The sequence below is a fragment of the Peromyscus maniculatus genome, chromosome 22 (assembly GCF_049852395.1).
Source record: "Peromyscus maniculatus bairdii isolate BWxNUB_F1_BW_parent chromosome 22, HU_Pman_BW_mat_3.1, whole genome shotgun sequence".
NCBI classification, from domain to species: Eukaryota; Metazoa; Chordata; class Mammalia; order Rodentia; family Cricetidae; genus Peromyscus; species Peromyscus maniculatus.
The window spans coordinates 38,005,015-38,026,863 of NC_134873.1; the positions used below are offsets into that span (position 1 = coordinate 38,005,015).

At 41.6% G+C, this 21,849-nt stretch overlaps 1 protein-coding gene across 3 annotated transcripts in view; it reads right to left on the reverse strand.

The window, feature by feature from the left end:
* The window catches only part of Sntg2 (syntrophin gamma 2), a 199,746-nt gene that overhangs the window by 120,601 nt on the left and 57,296 nt on the right, over positions 1 to 21,849 (reverse strand). For 2 of the 3 annotated variants that reach the window (XM_076559662.1, XM_006989783.3), the window contains exons 2-4: positions 12,035 to 12,172; positions 8,043 to 8,099; positions 7,888 to 7,945 (exon numbers count right to left, since the gene is read on the reverse strand). In XM_076559662.1, coding sequence (XP_076415777.1) covers positions 7,888 to 7,945; positions 8,043 to 8,099; positions 12,035 to 12,172 — 253 coding nt within the window. The remainder of the gene's footprint in view (positions 1 to 7,887; positions 7,946 to 8,042; positions 8,100 to 12,034; positions 12,173 to 21,849) is intronic. The other variant, XM_016008086.3, reaches the window with a different exon arrangement.

The following is a 21,849-nucleotide window of genomic DNA, read 5'->3' on the forward strand; positions in this document are numbered from 1 at the left end:
AACAAAATATGTATTTGAGATGAATATATATATATATGCATGTATGTATAAAGATCAAAACTAAAATGTGTATGTATATATGTGTGTGTGTGTGTGTGTGTGTGTGTGTGTGTGTGTGTGTATACCTATACACACAAATACTGAAAATATTAGATAGTTGAGAAGCAAGCAGATTAATGGACAGATAGAGGGTGGGAGGTAGACAGAAAGATGGATTGAGAGACAATATGATGACAGATGAATAGATTTTCAGTGACTCAGAACAGCTCTCATCACTATGCTAATGAGCTTCCCAAGCTAAGGATCTTGTACTGTCTAACTCTGTGTCCTGATATCTAGCAAGACACTAGACACTCATGATGGGATTTCACAAACAGAGAAAGAAGGAAAGGAAGATGGACAGGGAGGAGAACTCATTAGATTATTGCAGACTGCTCTGGTCCTTCGCTGTTTCTGATGGCTTTCTTTGTGTTACTAAAACCCTAGCAAACACTCCCATGTCAGTGTCAGTGGTTCTCAACATTTTTTTATGCTGTGACCCTTTAGTACAGTTCCTCATGCTGTGGTAACCCCGACCATAAAATGATTTTCCTTGCTACTTCATAACTGCAATTTTGCTACTGTTATGAATCATAATGCAAATATCCATGCTTTCTGATGGTCTTAGGAAACTCCTGTGAAAGGGTCATTCAACCCTCCAAAGGGGTCATGACCCACAGGTTGAGAGCCACTGCTATATGGGGTCAGTGCTATCTACCTTACTTCCTATATGGAAGAGGGTAGAATTGTGACAGGCATGGCAGCTTCTGAGGACCTCTGTTTCTAGAGGTTTGTCACACAGAAGACACTGTAGTCTTACAATCTGAGCAAGGAGAATGTTCAAATGCTATTTCTAATGTTTTCATTCTAGTTAGTAACAACTTGTAACTATGATTAACAGGCAGAGTGCTGACACAACTTCATTTACCACTACACATTTTAAAAATTAAAATTAGCTATCATGAGGAGTGCAGTAACTCAAAAGACACTCAAAGATCATTCCCTATCTCAGTGTGTCAGCAACTCTTTTGCTTGTCTCCTATTTAATTGTGTATCCCCCAACTCCCAGATCTGTCTCTCATGTAGCTCCCCATAGTCTCCAGTCAAGGACAAAGACCCCTTGTCTAGTACTGAGCCATATTCTGAGGAAGGTTAGCTTGGGGCCTGCTCCCCACTTCTCTTCTAACCTGTGCATGGTACCAAACCACACCATGTTGTGAATCTTCTAAGTGCTATGTTAACAAAAAACCAAAAAGATCAGACAGTAGGATAGCTTGAAAGATTATGAATGAAGTAGGTTATCTATCAAAATGGGGGAGAGCCACCCATGAGCACCAGCAAGAAAAAGGTGACTCAGCAGTGTATGTGTGGCAGTGAAGTATATGGGGCAAGGATGATCAGGTATCCTAGAGAGCCTAGGTGAATGGACAGAGCTGGTCCTGTCTCCAGGAAGGAAGCTTTGGATGGTAGTACTGGAGGGGATGGATACTCATACATAGCTACCATGTTCTCTACACTAAGAGGTAGAGTCTCCCTGAAAGGAAAATATACCCTGAAGCTCAGGGTGGGGAGAATGCTCTCACAGGAACTCATGGCAAGTGAGTTACCTCAACTTCTCAGAGGGTGAATCTAATTATTCAGGCAGAAAGGAAAGAATATGGTAGGTTTCCCTCCTAGAAGATGGAGGTGGAGTTGCTTGGTGATTACTCACATTTTCCTCTTAAACCTGGAATGAAGATTTACCATCTTCCAATAGAATTGCCCTACAGCATGCATGAGACAAAAGCCTGAAGGAAACCTCACAAGCTAAGGGTAGATAGATACATGTCAGCGCCATTGCATGCAGCTGTTGACTGATTGATGAAGGAAGTGTAAATATAAAAATGCTTGAGATAAGTGATTGACTTAGTCACTTTTCTTTTGCAGTGATGAGACACCATGTCCAAGGCAATGCTTCATCTGGAGCTCACAGTTCCAGAGTTAGAGTCCATAATCAGCATGGCAGGGAGCACTACAGCAGACAGCGACAGCAGGCATGACACTGGAGCAGTAGCTGAGAGCTGACAGCTGATCCACAAGCACAAGGCACAGAGAAAGCTAACTGCGAATGGCACGGGCTTTTAAAACTTCAAAGTCTGTCCCTAGTGACATGCCTCCTCCAACAAGGCCACACCTCCTAATCCTTCCTAAACAGTTCAATTAACTACGGATTAAATAACCCTATATATGAGCCTGATTAAAACTATCACAGTGGTCTAGTTATAAACTGATTTGAGAGTCAATAAAAATCCTGTATTCAGTTAAACAACCAACAACCAGAATAATCTGTGAATGGATAAATCTGGTCTTAGAACCAAGCTCATCTGAAATGCTGCTTCCAGTGTCTTTCCCATTGGCACCACAAGCCAAGTATCACCCAGCCTTATGAAATAGCAACCCAGAACAGGGCAACACAAAGGATGTTCAGTTCTAAGTGAAGAAGCAGCAGAGACATTCTGACTCTGTTTTACCAACCTCACAGTGCTGTAAGGAGCTGCACAGGACAGCGAAGACAGAAACCAGGAACAGGCTTGGAGGTAAGGGCCTGAATTGCCCTGTTCCTGGTGTTGCTGTCTATCACTAGGAAAACTCTTCCAGATGTCTATGTCTCAGTGTCCTCATCTGAAATACGGGGATGACCACATCAAGAACTCATGGGATTTTTTAGAGGCTGCACAGTGATGTATGGAACACAGAAGTCCCAGCTCCAATTTAAACACTTACTCAAGCCAGAGCCACACCTGGCTATTGAGTTTTCCCTCTCGTTTGACAAAGCAAACTAGTCTTTCTCCGCTACTCCCATCACCAAAGTCAGTGCTTATCATAGCAAAAATGCTAAAAGGGAGGGAGGGGAGGAAGGAAGAGGGAGAAAAGAAGGAGGAATGAAGGCAGGAGGATTGTAATTATAGTAGTCATGGATGTTTTGCCTGTTTGATGGAGTTTTGCAATTACCAAATGAATCAGTTGCAGACATGTATAAAATTGATTTGAAGTAGGTGAGGAATCAAAGGAACTGAAATTTGTGATGAAGTTTTAATGCTCTTAAATTATTTTCAAGATTTCTTTAATAAAATATGTGATGACAAATTTCCCCGTCATGATGTCAAAAATCACACCATATATTAAAAAGGATCTGGAGGCCAAGATGCTCAGATTAGCATCTGGTTTGTGGACAGTCTCAGGATCATCTGGTCCTCTAGCCATGGGAGGGACAGACCTGTAAAACTCCGGGCCTCTGAGATCATAGGGGGGCCAGGGTTGACCTCACCTGAACCCCAGGGTGGCTTCTAAGTAGGTGGTCTAAATTCTATGACATTGCCATTTGGTGCCATCAGGATCTGAAATCTGGTCACACTCACTAACTTGCCTCAAAGTTTCATGCTCCATAGCCGAGGAGGCGAGAAAGATCACTTCCCAAAGGATGGGAGAGCCAGACCCAAGGCAGCACTATCTTTCCTTCTCAACTCCTGTGTCCCCTTTATTCCTATCCTCAGCATCATCTCTATACACTTGTGTCCTTTAGTTCCCTTTTTCATCAGTTCAAGTTAAATTCTGCTTTTCTGATTCCTCATCTCTGTGGTGTCCTCTGAAGCCATGCACACACACCCCTCTGCTCAGATCACACAATTGACATAGAATATTGTTTTCCTGGCCCTGCTTTCACCTAACTCCACAGGGACTGCCGGTCACTTTGTCAAAGTCATTGGCACTCACCTGTTTTTGAAGTTGATGAACCAGCAGTAGACAGCACTAACTCTGTCCTCTTGCTACCACATTTTGCCAGCAGCAGCCTGACACTTCATCTACAAAGGGCATGTGAACTCTGTCCATTCACTCTCAAGCTCAGCAGAGCACTTGTACACAGTCCATCTGGGTCTTTTACCCTGCCTGATGTTCTGTACTGCTGCACCTGCACCTCCAGGAGGTCCTCTCCTTACAGTGACTGCATGTTTTTAAAGTGAAAAAAAAAAAAAAACCTTACCACCTCACCTCCCAAAAAGATTTAATGTGGCACCTCTTAATCATAAAGTCATCACCTATAGAGCAAAACAGTTTTAAAAAACAGCCATGCTTTCTTATTCAATCATCCTTAATATCTCATATATGTCATATGGTTCCTGCTCTCTGAGTGTGTACAGCAGGGGTGTTTATTGTCAGCCTGTCCTGCAGGACCCCACCTCAGTCTCCTCACTGAATGCTCCAGAGAGCTATTTGCTGAACAACACTGAACAAATTCTTAGACACATAAGAGAATTCCTGATTTTTCTTCTTTGATCCAATGGGCTATGTCAGCCTTGTTCCAAGAGAAAGACAGAAGGAACAGCCCGAGGGACACGTGTGGTTAGTTAGAGAGTAAGAGCTAGAGAATGCCTTGCTTGTACAGGCCTTCCTCCTGGGGATGCTGCAACACCTAAGCCATGATGAACATCTTGGAGCATGTTGGGATACATGCAGTTTCTCTTGGAATAAGCAGGTATTCCCAACTCCAATGTCTCATTCTTGTTTCTGATATTCCTGAACAATTCCAAGGCTATCTGAAGACTCCATACTTAATTGGGTGACAGTGTATGCTCTGCATGTCCACATCTGGTGAGAAATATGGGCTCTCCTTCTCAAGTCTGGGAATAGTTAAATGTCTGATGCCTTCATATATTAGTGATGAGTGTACCCACTGTTGTGAGGTCCATCCTCCAGGGATCCTGCAACATTGGGCAAGAAGTATCACACTCCACTACCATATTCTTCATGTGAATGGTATAGCCCTCTGTCAGCCTCACATAGAGACTCCGGGTGAGCAGCCCTCCTTTGTCTATGACTGTCATACATTAAGATATGAGAAAGTGAGAACAGCCCTAACCCTAACTGTAACCACAATGCTTGCATTCCTTTAGACATTTTTTGCAAGATACTATAGGGCAACTGACATAGAAGATGAACACTGTGGAGACATGAAGAGGTATCTTTGAAGCATTCTATCGAAGTATTGAGAGGGTCCCGTAAGAAAAGGACTGGGGCAGAACAGTACAGTCAACAGATTCTCTGGTTTGGCTGTCAGTGGTGGATGTCAGATCTAAAGACACTTGTGATATGACACCACTTTCATATCAAGCCTGGCTGGACTGGAGTTACATGTGAGGCTTCCAAGGAGCTGAAGAAAGGAGTCCCCTCACTAAGAGCACCATGCCAGTGTGTCCTCACTCTAGACAGCTCCATTTGCAAACTTCTAAGTCCTATGCCCTCTGACCACATACATCTAATTATGGTAACCAGACAATTTTAACAAGGTCACATAGGGTCTCCTTTTCAAAACCACAGCCTCACTTCCACTCTTGTCTTAGGTGGCCTCCTGCACTAAGATTTTCTTTCTCAATTGAGCATGAAATTTTCCACTGACTTTCTGTTGGTTAGCCATTCCTTTTTGAAGCATTTCATATTCACAGGTTAAAAAATGCACCAATGAAAAAGAACTGATAATGTTTACAAAGATTACCTATAGAGACAGAAGTGCACATGAGCAGTTTTCCTTCCATTATTAATCAGCCAAGCAGATGGTTGACAGGGGTGCAGAAGTAATTAAACAGAGCTAACACGCAAGAGAATTGATTTATTCCTTGCTTATAGAATTTCACTTTCAATGCACCAGAGCCTATACTTCTGTAAAGCATGTCAGCTCCACAATTACATCTGATAAACAACACGGATCCTGCAGTCCAATTTAACCACAGCATTTGTTTCTAAATGTTTTAAAAATCTCAAAGAATGATTATTTGATTCTGAGAACTATATAGCTCTTTCACTTTGCTGCTTGCCAAGGTTACAGCTAAGCTCATATTTTCTGATCAAATGAAATCCTTGGTGCCACCAAGGGGGGGTGGGCGGGACACACACACATATGCATATATGGAAAGGCACTTGTGATATGACACCACCTTCATATCAAGCCTGGCTGGACTGGAGTTACATGTGAGGCTTCCAAGGAGCTGAAGAAAGGAGTCCCCCCACTAAGAGCACCATGCCAGTGTGTCCTCATATATGCATGCATGCGTGTGTGTGTGTGTGTGTGTGTGTGTGTGTGTGTGTGTGTGTGTGTGTGTGTGCATAGTAAGTGCTTCCATCTTTTCTATCCTGATCTATAGGTAGTGTCCTCTGCCTCTGTGGGCCACAGAAAGCTGCATTCCTGGGCTTATTGGATCTCAATTCTAATTAGATATCCTGTCTGCTGTAAGCAAACTTTATCACCTTGCTCAGAAAGGATGAAAGCACACCCTGTGTTGACTCCTAACTGACTTAGGTGAAGGCAAATTTTCATGTAGATGCCAATTTCAGAATGAACCATGTGGACACTTCTCTCTTTCCCAAAAATGTTTTCAAAGGTGTCATGGGAGTCTATAATCCCTCTAGAAATTCACCTCTTATTTGAAGTATCTCTTCAATACAATTCGATGCCTTCTGTAACCTCTGTCAGTGGCCTGGATGGGTCTATGACACAGACTTTTAGACATCTTCTGCCATTAAAGCACTCTACCTACAGCATTCAGTGCAGTTCAGACCCAGGCTAATTGTACCAGACCAAGCTGAATTCTTGGTCTAGTGCAATCAGGTGAAATGAATGAGAAAAATTTGAGAGAAACTTCAAGCTTATTCTCCTCTCCACACCCCCATGCCTTCTGCTTCCAGCAGGAGCAGAGCCAGGGCCACAGGAGTCTATAGCTGCTGGCCACCTCTAGCTTTGGTCTCAGTTTGAGGTGTGGGAGCTCACCAAACTGACCCCACCTCCGGGTCCTGACTTACCTCCTTTTTAAGTTGAGGCCTAAGGATGCATGTTAACCCCACCAGACTACAGGGGACTGCCCATATTAACGCCAGCACACCATCCTGTGGAGACTGAACTTCCTAGGCAGGGGCTGGGGCTGGGAGGACAAAGTTGGAGGAAGGGCACAGGAGAAGCTGTTATGAGAAGCTGACAGCAGTGTGTCTCATAACAAAGTCATTTTTGGACATCAGGAAATACCCTATTTTTCTGAGAATTCCCTGCCCCATAAGGAAGTCTCACCCTCACCTTCTGTGTCCATGTGTCCTCCCAGGAACCATTAGTTCTATCATTACTAACCATACATAGATGGTGTTCCTCTAATGGCCTGATATAATAGCTAATGCCATGATGTCCATGTGCCATGGTTCCAAGCAGTGGATTTTCACTTCCCTCTGGGTCACTCTTGAGCATGTCTGGAGTTCTACAATGAGTAAGTAACTTGGATGCCCACAGGCTCTTGCCAGATACCAGTGGACACTACAGGGTTTCACCCTACATTTAAGTCTCCTCAGCTTTAAACCAACTGTAAGAGACTCATTGCTCAGATTTGTAGTAGCAAGGGCTCTCTGCGGTGACTGGACACATCACACAAGAAACAGTCTTTTATGGGCTGACAAAGAAAATGGAAAGGGCTGCCGGGCGTTGGTGGTGCACGCCTTTAATCCCAGCACCCGGGAGGCAGAGGCAGGCGGATCTCTGTGAGTTCGAGGCCAGCCTGGGCTACCAAGTGAGCTCCAGGAAAGGCGCAAAGCTACACAGAGAAACCCTGTCTCGGAAAACCAAAAAAAAAAAAAAAAAAAAAAAGAAAAGAAAATGGAAAGGGAAGCCAGCATGTATCAGGGGACCAGACACATCCTCTCAAACAACACATGGTTATATCAGTGAAGTGTAGCTGAAAGAAAGCAGCCAAAATAAGGGTGTGCTAATTTCTACCTCTTAAAAACTATTTTCTTGTCATAGTCAGTGTTCATGCCCATCACTGGGACCAGTCTTACCTGCTTGGTCTTTGAATATTTTGGATATGACGACAGGGACTCCATGCTCTGCTCCTCCCTAGAAGGCAGAGAAATGAGAAGGAAACAATTATGAGGGCTGAGACTGAAGGTTTTGGCGCCTGAAGGTCAGGGGAAGCAAGAAAACAAGCTCATACCTTGATACTTAGGCCCAGGCCACCCACAGGTTGTCTGCGAAGTGTAACAGTTCTGTGCTTTAAAAAATGTTAGGAAAAAAATAAGTTTAGGTTACAATGCGTTATCAGAGAATGAACAAAGGAATGTATATATAACTTCTTAATCAAAACCTAAGCAATTTTAAAATAAAAATTCCTAATTTGGCGCTTTCTGACCTCTGCAGTAGCAGTACCATCGCCAACCTTCAACCAGTGGTCTGCTCAGAGGGAAACAAGGTTGCCGGTAAAATCAGGTCCTGTTGAAGGCACCGCTGGAAATCCACACAAAATTTCTACAGACCTGGTTAGCTTGCTGCCTCACCCTCACGGGGCTCTAGCAACAGAGCTCCATTTGGACAATGCCCATGTCCATTCTCCAAGTGGAGAAGTTGGCTCCCTTCAAACTTGCTCTCCTCCCACTGGCCCTAGAAAGGAGATCCTCACTCAGCACATGTCACTGCAGTTTCCCTGTGTTAAGTCCCACTGTGGTCACCACTATGCATTCCAGAAGAAATAGCCTTTTCATACCCATGAACACAGATGGCTGATAGCATTTACATCAATGTGGTGATAAAAGCTAAAAACATAATACACCTGTAACTGGCAATATTCAAAATCTTGTCTCTTACGTATGAAATTACAGTCTTTCATTTTGCTGTTGTCTAAACTGACTGGAAAATTTTTACACAGCTGCGCATAGGAATGGGACAAACCATGCAGGAACCATGCTGGAAAGGACAGGGGAGGTGGCTGGGGTATGATAGTAAGCAGGAAAGCATTTCTTTTCCCCCAGAAATACTATAGGAACCATAAACATCATACTTTAACTGAAAAATAGTAACATTCAGACTGAAGGGCTCCAAAGAATCAATGTTTGAAAAGCAAGGACAGAGGCTGAGAATGGCAGAACACCTGGGGACCCTGCTTCATCCTGGGGCTTGGGTGCACAAACGGTACAGACAGAAAACAGCAGGCTGGTGGGAAAAGCTGCTGTGGGCCATGGCATATGTGATGTCTTCCCCAGACTGCCATATCAACCGGTAAATAAACTCTTAGGGAGGAGTGTGTTAGTTGTGAGATGGCTAAGTTCTAATTAGATGTGGTAGCATATGTCTGTGCTTCTAAGAGAGCCTCTCAGAACAGCAGGACACAGAGGTCTGAATCCATCACTCCCCAACAAAGCTGATGCCTTAAATACATCATACACTCAGAATAAAGAAACAAAAAAAAAATGAAAGTAAATAAACACACTTTACAGAATCCATGAGTAAATGCTCTGCATAACATTGTAACTGGAAGAATTATATTTTGTGCATAGCCCATATGTCTAAGTAATGAACCCTTTATAAGAACACACACAAGGAAAGAGCCGTTATTTAGAGACTTTAATGTAAGAGCAGTCATTTTCATTTTTCTCATCTAGGCCACACTCAAGCACACCTGACTCCCATTGGAGACACATTGTCAACACTTATCTGAGGGGCCAAGAGTGTTGTCATTCATGCTACAGCAAGAGAGAGCAGCAGCACACAGTTTAAACCACATTCGTCACAGCAAGAATTACAACATCTGGGATCCCAAAACAAGCTAAGTATCTAAGAATGAATAATTGATTAAGATTCCTCAGTGGAATACCAGTCAACCTTGAACAGGAGGGGAAGTTACTCATCTGTGACAATGACATACATGAGCTGCAGAGGATTATTAATATGTTTGCGACAATTCAGGTACAGAAGAAAAATATGGCGTGATCTCATGTCTGTGGTAGGCCCTAGGGTTACAACGTACAGATATAGCAATGTTGGCCAGAGGCAAAGGTGTGAGTTATATGATGGGTAATTTATAGCTGAGTGTCTGAAATTCTAGCACCTAGAAGATATAGGCAGGAGGATCAGGAGTTCATGTCTATCGATTAGTTACACAGGGGAGTTTGAGGCCAGCCTGGGGCCACAGGAAACTCTGATTCAATAAAATACAAACAAAAAGGGTTAAGTTCTGGGGCTCTGACTACAAGATAAGGATGACAGTTCACAATATTGTACTGTATACTTGAAGTGTGCCAGGAGGGTAGATCTTACACTCCAATACTACTGCGGCCTCCACACACATGCACATAATGTAAATATGCAAGATAATATATATACATATATAATGAATCAGTTTAATTACAGCAATCATTTCTATATGTAAGTCAAATAATCATGTATGTAAGTCAAATCACACTGTACAGCTAAATATATGCAATTTTGTTAGTCATTTATATCTTAATAAATTTGATAAAAAACAAACCAGCTGTTGGGACAGAACATCCCCTATTGGGAAAGGAACCTTAGTTGGGGTTAGTATTGTGATAAAACACCATGATCAAAATTAACTGGGAGGGGGAAGGGTTTATTTTGGTTTGCAGTTCCAATATCACAGTTCATCATCCAGGAAAGTCAGGGTAGGAACTCAAGGTAGGAACCTAGAGGCACAGATCTGAACACAAGTTTGAAGCTGTAACAAACTTTAGTCTGGAAGTTAAGAAGTAAGAGTTATAGTGGGTAAGAAAATTCTACAGGAACTTAGAGAATATGACTATAGGAAAGCTGCTTCTAGCACTTCAAAGCCATTTTTGTGCTTAATGAAAAGATACATAAAGGGTAAGAATTATATATGTCAAAGAAGACAGCTGTCTTGACATATTTATAATCTGAAGGAAATGTGGAGAGAGCCAAGTACAGTTGAAAGGAGACTACTGCCAAGGTATGAGTACCAGCTGATTGTTAGGAGAGTGTGCTGGGCTGAATGGTAAATGCAATCTCTTCTAAAAGTCATTTTATAATACATTCTGAAACAAAACTTGAGAATTCAATGAAAACACACCCACTTCGCAGACAGAAGGTTTTATCATGTTTCATCATCAGTCCTGGATCTGTTCCTCTGACTAGTGAGTGAGGGCCTGTGTATGTGGAAATGGGAAAGTGCTCATTTGTAGGGGAATGTGTAGACTACACATTGCCAGGGATCAATTACATTACACATTCAACTTCTTATCCATCTCTGGATGCTATGGCCTTGACTCTGATGGGTGCTTCTTGACATACAACAGATTCTGTCTTGATATTTCTCTTGACCAAAATGATGAGTTCACCAGTGGTTTGATCTGTGCAACAAGAGCTCTCATAATCCAACATCCTCCAAATGACTGGACCCACTAAACTTTGATGCATGGGCTATGTGAAGGACACTTCACTCCAAACCATACACTGGTTGAATAAGTCAATGCCACTTTGATGTTGTTCTGGCTCTTTAGATAGACTCTTACTGAGTGTTCCTGACTAGCTTTGAACTTGCTATTTAGCCCAGGCTAGCCTCAAACTCACAGAGATATATGACTGCCTCTGCCTCCCAAGTGCTGGGATTAAAGATATGTGATACCACTTTTAAAATTCAGTTCCTAGCCAGAGGTATCTGGTTTAAGACTTGTGCAGAGATAGGTGGATCCACTGGGTGGCTAGCCTAGTCAAACTGAGGAAGTCTGGGCTCAGTAAGAAACTCTGTTTCATGAAATAAAGAGAGAAACAGAGGAGGACCTGATGTCAACCCCAGGCCTCCACACACTCATACAAATGACCACACCATACATCTCTCTCTCACACACACACATGTACATACACACACACACACACACACACACACACACACACACACACACCTCCCCTACCTCCACCCCCACATATACACACACATACATACACCACACCTCTCCTACTCCCACATACAACATTAAAAAACAAACTTGGAGAAGGTATGAAATAGAACTACAAAATGAGTATTTAATCTTGGGATGTAACCAGTCAGCACTTAGGGACAGATGAATTGCAGCATGCCAATTTCTCACAGAACCTTCCTGAACAGTGATTTTTGAAGGTCTTTTCTGACTCCTGGACCTGGATTGGGTTGAGCCATGCCCTGGAAGCAGGAGCACTTACATTAGCACCAGGAGGGGCTCCCCCGATGCAGATGACATCTTGCTTTTGAACAGTCAGCACCTCTTTTGTCAGCTTCAGCCGGACGTCATAGGCATTTTCCAAGCCTTCATCATACAACAAGGCCAGAGCAGTTTTGGTCTGAGGATAAAAAGTGGTGATATGAACAAGTGAGTCCAGGAGTCCTCAGCAAGACAGGTGCTTCCTTTCCTGCCACTTTCTAACCTGCATGCACATATTTCTCTTCATTCATGGTAGAAACTGATTGATTTATCTTTATATATCTCTCTGGAAAGTTGGGCTTTCCTTGTACTCTATAAATGCTGTTTTGGATTTTCCAGACTTCCTGTGACATGCTTTCACATCCTCATACCAGAGATGCTGAGTAATCCATGTCTCCATTTGAAGCAGGCATTCAAGACAGCAGGGCTACTTTAGCAGCTCCAGATGGGAAACTGCAGGACACTGAGAGTCCCTTGGGTCAACACCCAGAACAATAAGAACCTTTCTAGCAGTTGCAGTCCATAACACAGGGGCTGTCACCAAGGAAAGTCACATCAGGCAAGTGCCTGAGGAAAGGGCTCATGCTGTGGAGGACAAGCAGCGCTCTCAGTTGACATGAAGAGGTGAGGTACCAATTCATGGAATGTCAATATGCCAAGCACACAATCACATGTGATATTAATTTTCAACAAATTCATTGAGTCAAGCATCTTGTGCCAGTGAGTTTTCTTGGTAAAGAAAATCCCTGGTCCCAGAGACTCTAGGAATGGAAACAACTGGGATTCATTCAGAGGAGAGAACAGTTGTGTAGGATAAAAGCCAAGGAGAGGGTGCTGGCCCTTTAACCAATGAATACGATATTCTAATTATACATTTTGTGATAGTTAATCTCTGTGGACAGCTTGGCTGGATGGAGAAGTGCCTAGGAGACTACCAAGTGGAGTTTTCCTGAGGGTGTCTCTAGAGAGGACTAGATCAGGCCATCTCTGAGGTGATCAGTGGTTTAACCCACTACGGATCCAGAAGTCAGACAACTGGGAGGTGATGGGACTGTAGAAGGCAGGTCCTCACTGGAAGAAGCAGCTCCCTGAAGGAATGCCATTGAAATGAGTATCTTGCCCTGTCCACTTCCTGTTCTTCTCCGCTTTCTGATGCCAGGTCACCCATATGCTGTAGCCTCCAAGATACCCTGAGGCACCATGGCCTGAAGCAACAGCGCTGGCATAGAAACCTCTGTAATTGTGACTCAATGTCATCCTCCTGCCTCACAGTGTTTTCATGAACTTTTTCACAGCTACTGAGATGGAAGAGCACACATTTTAATATTGAATACCATCCATTTAAAAGTTCACCAAAGAGATCAAACAGGACTCAATGAAGATCTGGCATGGGCTATCTGCTGCCTTCTTTTGACATCTGAACCAGGTGACACCAGTAAATTCAGCTCCTCAAATGTTAAAACGAGAAAAATGAAAAGTCAGGAACAAAACCAATTTGGAGATAATTAAGCTTTCTAAGTCAAAACTATAATTTTATTCTAATCATTTCCTCCTATGAAAACATTCACTTACACCCAACTATAATTAGCTCGGCAGAGATAATTGTGTGCTTTGACATAAATATGATGCAACATCCAGGGTGTGTGCTGTCTGCCCCTTATTGTACCTCCGCAGACACCGGCCACTATTCTCAGAAAACTCATCAGTGTAGTCCAGATACAAGGTTGTGAGGAGACCGAGGTGGCACCAAATCCAGGCAGAGTGGAGAAGGGACCTGCCTCCTTCCTGCCCAACTCCAACTCAGCACTCTATCCTCTGTACCATGGCCCCAGCAACCAATGTTCTTTAACTAGATAATCAGGGACCTTTTCTTTTACACAGTACCCAAAATAAAAGTTACCTTAATCTGCTTCTTTAAAGTAAACTTAGATCTTCTCATTCATAAAGAAAAAATTAAAAACCTAATAAAAAAAAAACCCTATCCCTTCTGTAGCTTTCCACGCTAGGGTGGACAATGCCATTGTCCAAGGCATATGTGGCCCTCTGACCGCCATGTATGAATCCCAACAAACTCTTTGAAGCATGCGGGAACACACCTAACTGCAGCCATAGGACCCAGTATTGTCCCGAGTCTTCCCAATGCCACCCATGGCCCCACAGGCACTCTCCATCGTCATGACCAGGAAAGGCTGCTAAAAGTTGGTCGATATGGCCTCATTCTTCTGGGAAAAAGTGATCCAGGGCTCTCCACCTCACAGAAAAGCCACATTCTGCACTGCTGTGAGCTTTGGTTCCTTCTGGTACCTCTTTGCTCCCACCTCAGCCCTTCTGTCACCCTGAGGGCCACCAACACTGAAGTCCTGTGCCCACCTGTTCCTTGCTAGTCCCATACAGCAACTTCACAGTCTGAGGGGTCACCACTAAGGTGTAAAATCCAGACACCATCACATGTTATGCCCCCAGTGTCCTGGTTCCCTTCTCTACTCTGCTTCCTCTTGAAATCTGCAGAAGCTGAGTTCCATGCTCCCGAAGGATCTTATTACTTTGCTCAAGGCTGGGTTCAGGTTTCTTCAGCTGGAGTCAGTATTGCCTAGGACAGAGGAATGTTCCTCTCCCCAGTGAGACCCAGGAAGAAAATCCCTCCCTCCCCTCCCCCTTTTCCTCTCCCTCATTCCTTCTCTCTCCCTGTGTGCATGTATATACAGTGTAGTGTACTGGATTAGTCTGACTTAAGAGCCAAAATACACTGATTCACTGCACAGAAATAGTCAACCTTTCTATGACAAGAATGCCATATACAAAAATGTGAACATAGAGCAGACAATAGATTAGTGTAAATAGTCTTACTAATCAGGGTAGAAAATTAACATTCTATTAAATTGAGAAAAGAACATTGAATACAATTCCCCAAAGATCTAAAAATTAACTCCCTAGAGAGAGTTACTTGAACAATAAATGATCATAGATAACAGAGTAAAGTCACATTTGTGTGTAAACACGAGTTTGTGTGATGGTAGGTATGCCCAAAATTTACAAAGATGGGCTTTTTAGAAATTGTATTCTATATAAATATGGGCATTTTTTACGTTTTGAGCATGCATCGTATACTGCTGTCTATTTAAATCTGCCAGGTTATACCTCACTATACCTATTTCTTGTCTGTTGAAGTCAATTTCCCTTCAAGTAATTTAAGGTAGGCCTCCATGAATTTAGAAAAATTATACACATTGTATATTTTTATTTATTTATGCCTCTGGGTGTATCTCTGGGGTATAATTAGTTATAGATGAATTTGTCACAAAAGCCCCAGAAACATCTAATAATTTAGACAGAGGACATGGATGTCTAGAATGTCCATGACTAAAAGAAGCACATGTGGCCATTCCACTGTTCAAAGTATGAAAACGGGTACAAAAGATGATTTCCCTGGTTCATTTAGAACTGAATATGTCTTCAATGCACTGTTGACATTAAGTGAATTAAAGAATGAATATCAGATGCCAAGAGAAACCTGAAATCAACCAGTTCCTAAAATGCAGAAAGGAAAAGAAACTCAACTGGTCACCTTCTCAGGCTCTTCCGAATGGGGACAGACTGCTAAAATTTAATTTAGTTGTGATTTTGGAAGGATAAAGCTGAGGCGACTCTAAGTGACACTTTGTTTTAGAGAATTCTAAGCCCCTCCTCACATCTTCCACATGGTTAAGAAAGCTTTCCAGATGTCAAGACCTCACGGATGAAGTCAGTTTGCCAATTGTGCAGCTAGCCTTGTGAATGAGCGGCTGCGTGTCAACATTTACACATTTCAGGGTAGCATACAGACCATGGTTTACTATGTTTATCTTACGGTTTTGATAATTGTAAGAAGCAAGCACTTGACTTTGGCATTTCTGTCCTTGACAGCATAGGCCTGAGTAATCCCTTTTGCAGGTGTGAGGCCTATAGATTGCCAACTGTGAAGCAGGCTTTAGTCTCCATGAAGCTACCAGCCAGGCTCTATGATTTGTTCATAGACCTTCCCATTAGTTTTCACAGCATAGTCATCACCAGATATCAACAAGTCATTGAAGCCTGACATAGGTTATCTGGGAGGTTCCCTCTGTGAACCTGAACATCAGCACCATGGGTCAACTCATACATACATCCTGACAGATATTTCAGGGTTATAGACAAATTGCTTCTTGGTGGTGGTGGTGGGACTTGTACAGCGTTGAAAATGATCTCCTCACTCAGCCTCAACCTAACCAAAAAGCAATGATCTGAGGCTAGGAATCCAACAGTGATCAAGTGAGAAGGGGGTGCTGTCCCCCAGCTGGGGGGACAGGCTCCATGCTTCTATAGTAGTTGTTGCCTCTGTGTGCAAATTGTCTGGAAATTTGTGCCCCTGGCAAGCATGCTGCATGGCCCTGCCTCACCTGCAGCCCAGTGCCACTTTTCTCCAATGACTGTGCCATTTTCTATATAAAACAAAAACAAAAACAAACAAAACTGGACAGTGAGATAAGAACTCCCTCAGGAACAGTGTCTAATGGAGGGACAATATTTCCCTCCCCTGTTTCACCCCTTCAAACTGTGTAGCCCCAGCCAGGCATCCATCCCTACTCCATCTTAGAAAAGTGTGTAGAAGCCGATAACTTCCAGCCTGGAGCCGGCTCATCACCATCTTTATCCCCAGCTGCAGATTTCCCAGTCCATAGCCACTACCACTACTTTAGAGTAGGATTCCCACCAGAATATAGTTCTGTTTCCCACACATTGGACAGTTTGGGGAATGTAAATTAGATGTGACAGTGATCTCTCAGCTACTCTCGTCCTTTATCCCATATCCTACGGTGCCTTTGCTTGCTGTGAACTGAAGTTTCTGGAGGGAAAGCCACATTTATGTTTAAAGTCTCTACTAAGATTACTGACTGACCAGAACTTGGTGATTGTGAGGAGCTAGATGCTGCAAATTCAGAGCCAAATTATCTTGGGCTATCTTCAGACCTCTTAATAGCTGTTGTGGTCTACATCTGTATCTGACTCACTGTACTTTGATTACCATGTGAAATTTTTTGAGATGGGTTAACTTAACAGCAGAGTAGCTTTCACAACCTCAAAGCTAAGGATGTTATCAGATAGCCTCTGAAATTCATAGATTTTCCTGCTTTGCTTAACCTGCTTGCTAGATGGTTCCCTCAGTGTGTTTGAAAACTGCCTTGATTTATAATGTTCTTTTGTTCTGTTACTATAAAAACATTAGCAAGCTGTTACCACATTGAGACATGGTAGTTGTGGCAAGCTGAATGTGTGTTCCTGGGCCATCATCACTCATATTTGGCTCTGAAATAAACAGTCTCTCATTCCCCTTGAGGTGAGAGCTATGTTTTGTATCAACACAACATTCAGCTTACAATAAAGTGACAGTTTTGTTGCAGAGATAAATCTGTAGTCATTATTTCAGGGTTAAAGCATGAAGTCGTTTATGAACATTGAATTCAAGTTCAAATGTAGACATGATGATTGTTAGATGCATAAACATCTCACTACCTCACTTCACAGCACATTCCTAAGAGGACTTAACAATCCTGATCACACTATTGTTTGATAGGATAAATCATTTTTTATCTTATGTGTGTGGTATACATGTATGTGTGCATATTAGCATGTGTGTGGGCAGTGGGCATACGTATGTGTGAGTGTACATGAAGAGGACAGTTTTGGGTGCTGTTGCTCAGTTGTTTTGTCCACCTCTTTTTAAGACAGGGTCTTTCATTGGCTTGGAACTCACCAATTAGACTAGAATGAATTTTGACCCCTACCACTCAAGTAAAAAGTGGCATATACTTGTAATCCTAGCACCTAGGAGGGAGAGACAGGTGGCTTGCTAGAGCTTACTGGCCAGCCAGACTAAACTATTTGGCAAGCCCCAGGTTCCAGTGAGAGACCCTGTCTCAAAAACAATGTGGACAGGGCTGGAGAGATGGCTCAGAGGTTAAGAGCACTGACTGCTCCTCCAGAGGTCCTGAGTTCAATTCCCAGCACCCACATGGTGGCTCACAACCATCTGTAATGAGATCTGGCACCCTCTTCTGCATACATAATAAATAAATAAATCTTTAAAAAAAACAAAAAACAATGTGGACAGTATCTGAGGAATGACATCAGAGGTTGACCTCTGATCTCACACAAGCACAAACATATATGTATAGCTATATACACACCTCTACACTTCATACACATTCAACATGTGTGTGTAAAAAGTAAACTCAAGGAATATTTTAATGAGTAAAAAATTAAATGTATTTTAATGAACACTGTGTGTACAGGATGAAGTACCCAGTGTCAACAATGAAGTAAATTAGCTGGTCACAAGATGAAGTAGTTTCTATTTAGTGTTATAATAAAAATCATTATTCCTGCAACTTAGTCATTGACCACATTGTAAAATATATAATATAAGATTGTTTATATGTGTAATTTCCATTTTAGCATTTTTATAACCTATAGAATTTATTCTTCAGTAACTGGGAATACCAAATCAAATAGAAATAGAATTTCTCAGCACAATCCAAACTTCTCATCAGTGACCTTGAGGGGACTGAAACTTATAAAGAATTTGAAGGTTGTCCTAACAGTGACCTCTCTATTGTTATTTAACTAATTACTAGGAAAAACCCACTATATAAACATAGACAAAAAACTAGGGTCATACAGCAAATGAAAAACTCCAGGATACAGTCCGAACCATATTTTATCACATCACATCATATCATTATTAGCATGCATGTGTGTGCTCATATACATGCTATGGTACATGTGTGGAAGTCAGAGGACAAGTTTGTTGAGTGAGTTCTCTCCTGCTACATTTATCTGAGTTCCAAGGATAACACTCAGGTCAGCAGGGTGGTATATTAGGTGTTTTACTCCCTGAACCACCTCGCTGGCCTACCCAAAACAGTTTTAAGAGGTACTTTCACAGCAATAAGTCTTTATATTTAAAAAAAAGACAATAGAAATACCTTTAAATTATGCTTCAAGGATATATAAAAGGGACAAACTGTAGATGAACAGTCTTATTAAAAAAGAAACACAGAGCCAAATGCAGAGTTAAAAGCTCAAGAGGTCAGAGCAGTAGCTGAGAGCTGAGACTTAAAACCGCCTTTTTTTTCCCTTCCTGCCATTGCTGTCCTTCCCCTCAGAAAGAGACCTACTTCCTGTGTATCAGTCTTTTTATTCACTTTCTGTTCTGCCTTCTCATTGGTTGTAAACCCAACCACATGACCTCCTCGTCACTGCCTGTCTATACAGACCTCTAGGTCTTCTATGGTTGGTATTGAGATTAAAGCTGTGTGTCTCCATGCTGATTGTATCCTTGAACACACAGAGATCTGTCTGTCATGTGATCTGGATTAAAGGTGTGTGCCACCACTGCCCAGCTTCTGCTCTAGCTTGCTATTAGCTCTGACCCCCAGGCAACATTATTCATTAACATACAAATAAAATCACATTTCAGTACAAATAAAATATCACCATAACAAACTAAATTCAAAGTTTATATAAAGAATGAAGAACAGAACAAATTATAAATTCACAAGGAAAAAAATCAGTAAATCTAAAAATAAACTTTCACTTTTCTTTGATATTAAATAAGCCTTTATCTAGACTGAGGAGAAAATGAGGGATATTCAAATGTCGAGTGAAAGAACAAATGTGTGTTTTAGCAGCACAAGGAAGGATGAACCATCAAGAACTCATGACACAGTGATGAGCTGATGGTGAATGAAAGTGGGGACATTATGCCAGATGCCACAAAAATAAAAATACCAGCAGGGGCTAATAACAACCACATACCAACAAGTTTGGTATCCTAGAGGAAGTGAACATATTCCTAGACTTCCTAGACTAATATATGTTACCATGATCTAGCTGGGAATAAATAGGAACCCCCAATAAGACAATAGTAAGCAGAATACTGACATGAAAAGCTCCCAACAAAGAAAAGTCCATGAACAGATGGCTTCTCAGCTGAATTTTATGAAACTTTCAAAGATGAATTAATGTCAGCATTCCCAAACTCTCAAAATACAGGACTGGAGGGAATACTTCTCAACATACTTTATGATGTATCACCACCTCACACCAGAGACTGACAACAATACCACCACAAAAATTACACTGATGTTCAACATTAATGCATATGTCCTCCACAAAATATCCACAAACTAAACTCAGTAATGTATCAAAAATAGTACGTGTTGTGGCTAAGTAGGATGCATCTCTGGCATACAAGGATGGTTTAACAGATATAAATCAATGTAATATATCATACTAGCATAAAAGTTAAAAACCAAATGATCATCTCAGATAATATAGAGAAAGTATTTGCTAATTCAACATCCTTTCTTGATTAAAAAAGTCAGCAGTTTAGATATAGAAGGACATTTCCTCAAAAATGGGAATATTATAAAATCCTCCCACTGACATCATCAATAGTGGCAACCTGAATGTGTCATGCATCAGACTGTATGGTAGGGAATAATGGTCTTTGTAATAATTGGTGCTGGTAGAATGGGATTTCCATGCACAAAAGAGAGGATATGAACTTGTATTCCATCACATACAAAACCCTAGAATATTTGTAACATCCAGCCACAACCTCTGAACCAGAAACCTCCTGAAAGAAAATAGCAAAAGCTCCTTGATATTGGTCTGGCAATGGTTTTTGGAAGGAGTATCACAAAAGAAATCAGGCTATATCAGCAATATAATAATAATAATAATAATAATAATAATAATAATAATAGTAAAATCATGAGGAATGGGATTGTAGTTAACTAAAATAATCCCATACCCAAAAGGAAACAATAAGGAAAATGAAAAGAGAAGTTACAGACTGAGAAACAATGAATGATCTGCAATCGGTAAGGGGTTAACTTGAAATTCACAAACAGCTCACACAACTTAAGAGCCCAAACCAAGTAAACTGACCAAACACTACTCAAAAGTCCTGAGTAAATCTTGCCTCCAAAGAGGATGCAGGTGACCAAGAAGTATGCAGAAAGATGCTCAACATTATGATTGCCAGTTAAAACCATGATGAAATGTCACCTCTCTCTCAGTAGGACAGCTATTATCAAAGTCAAGAGAGAGGAAAGGATGTATTTCATTGGTAGAGCACTTGCCTAGCATGCCCAAAGCTAGATTAAATCCCCAGTACTGAAAGAAAAAAAGTCAAGTGTGTGAGAATATAGTTGGCATAACCATTATGGAACGGAGTGTGTGAGTGTCTCAGAAAACTAAAAGAATATCTGCTGTGTTACCCAACCATGCCCTACAACATGTACACTGAACCTTAAACAAATGAAATCACATCACAGTGACAGCTGCAACCCCATGCTCATAGAAGCATCTGTCTCAAAATGTAAAAAAAACCTTTGTTTCTATCAATGGATGAATGGGTAAAATAATCAAGTTCTATGTATATATACCTGAAAATTATTCAAACTTAATAAGGGAAGTGGTCCTATCATTTGCTTCAACATATATGAAAGACATTGTGATAAATTTTAAAAAGTACACACAAATGCAATTGTGGCATGGTTTCATTTACATGTAAAACTTTCAAAATAAATACATCAAATACAAAGCAAATTAGAATTTATTAGGAGTGGGACAAAAAAATGTGGTAACATAGGTCAGAAGACATGCAAGACTGGGCAGACAGGGACAGCATGGACATCAGGTTTACAACGGCATGCTTTTGAGATTTCTATTAAACGAGTAAATTCCAGTTGTAGTTATATCTTTTACTCTTTTGCTCTCATGGCTCTTTGC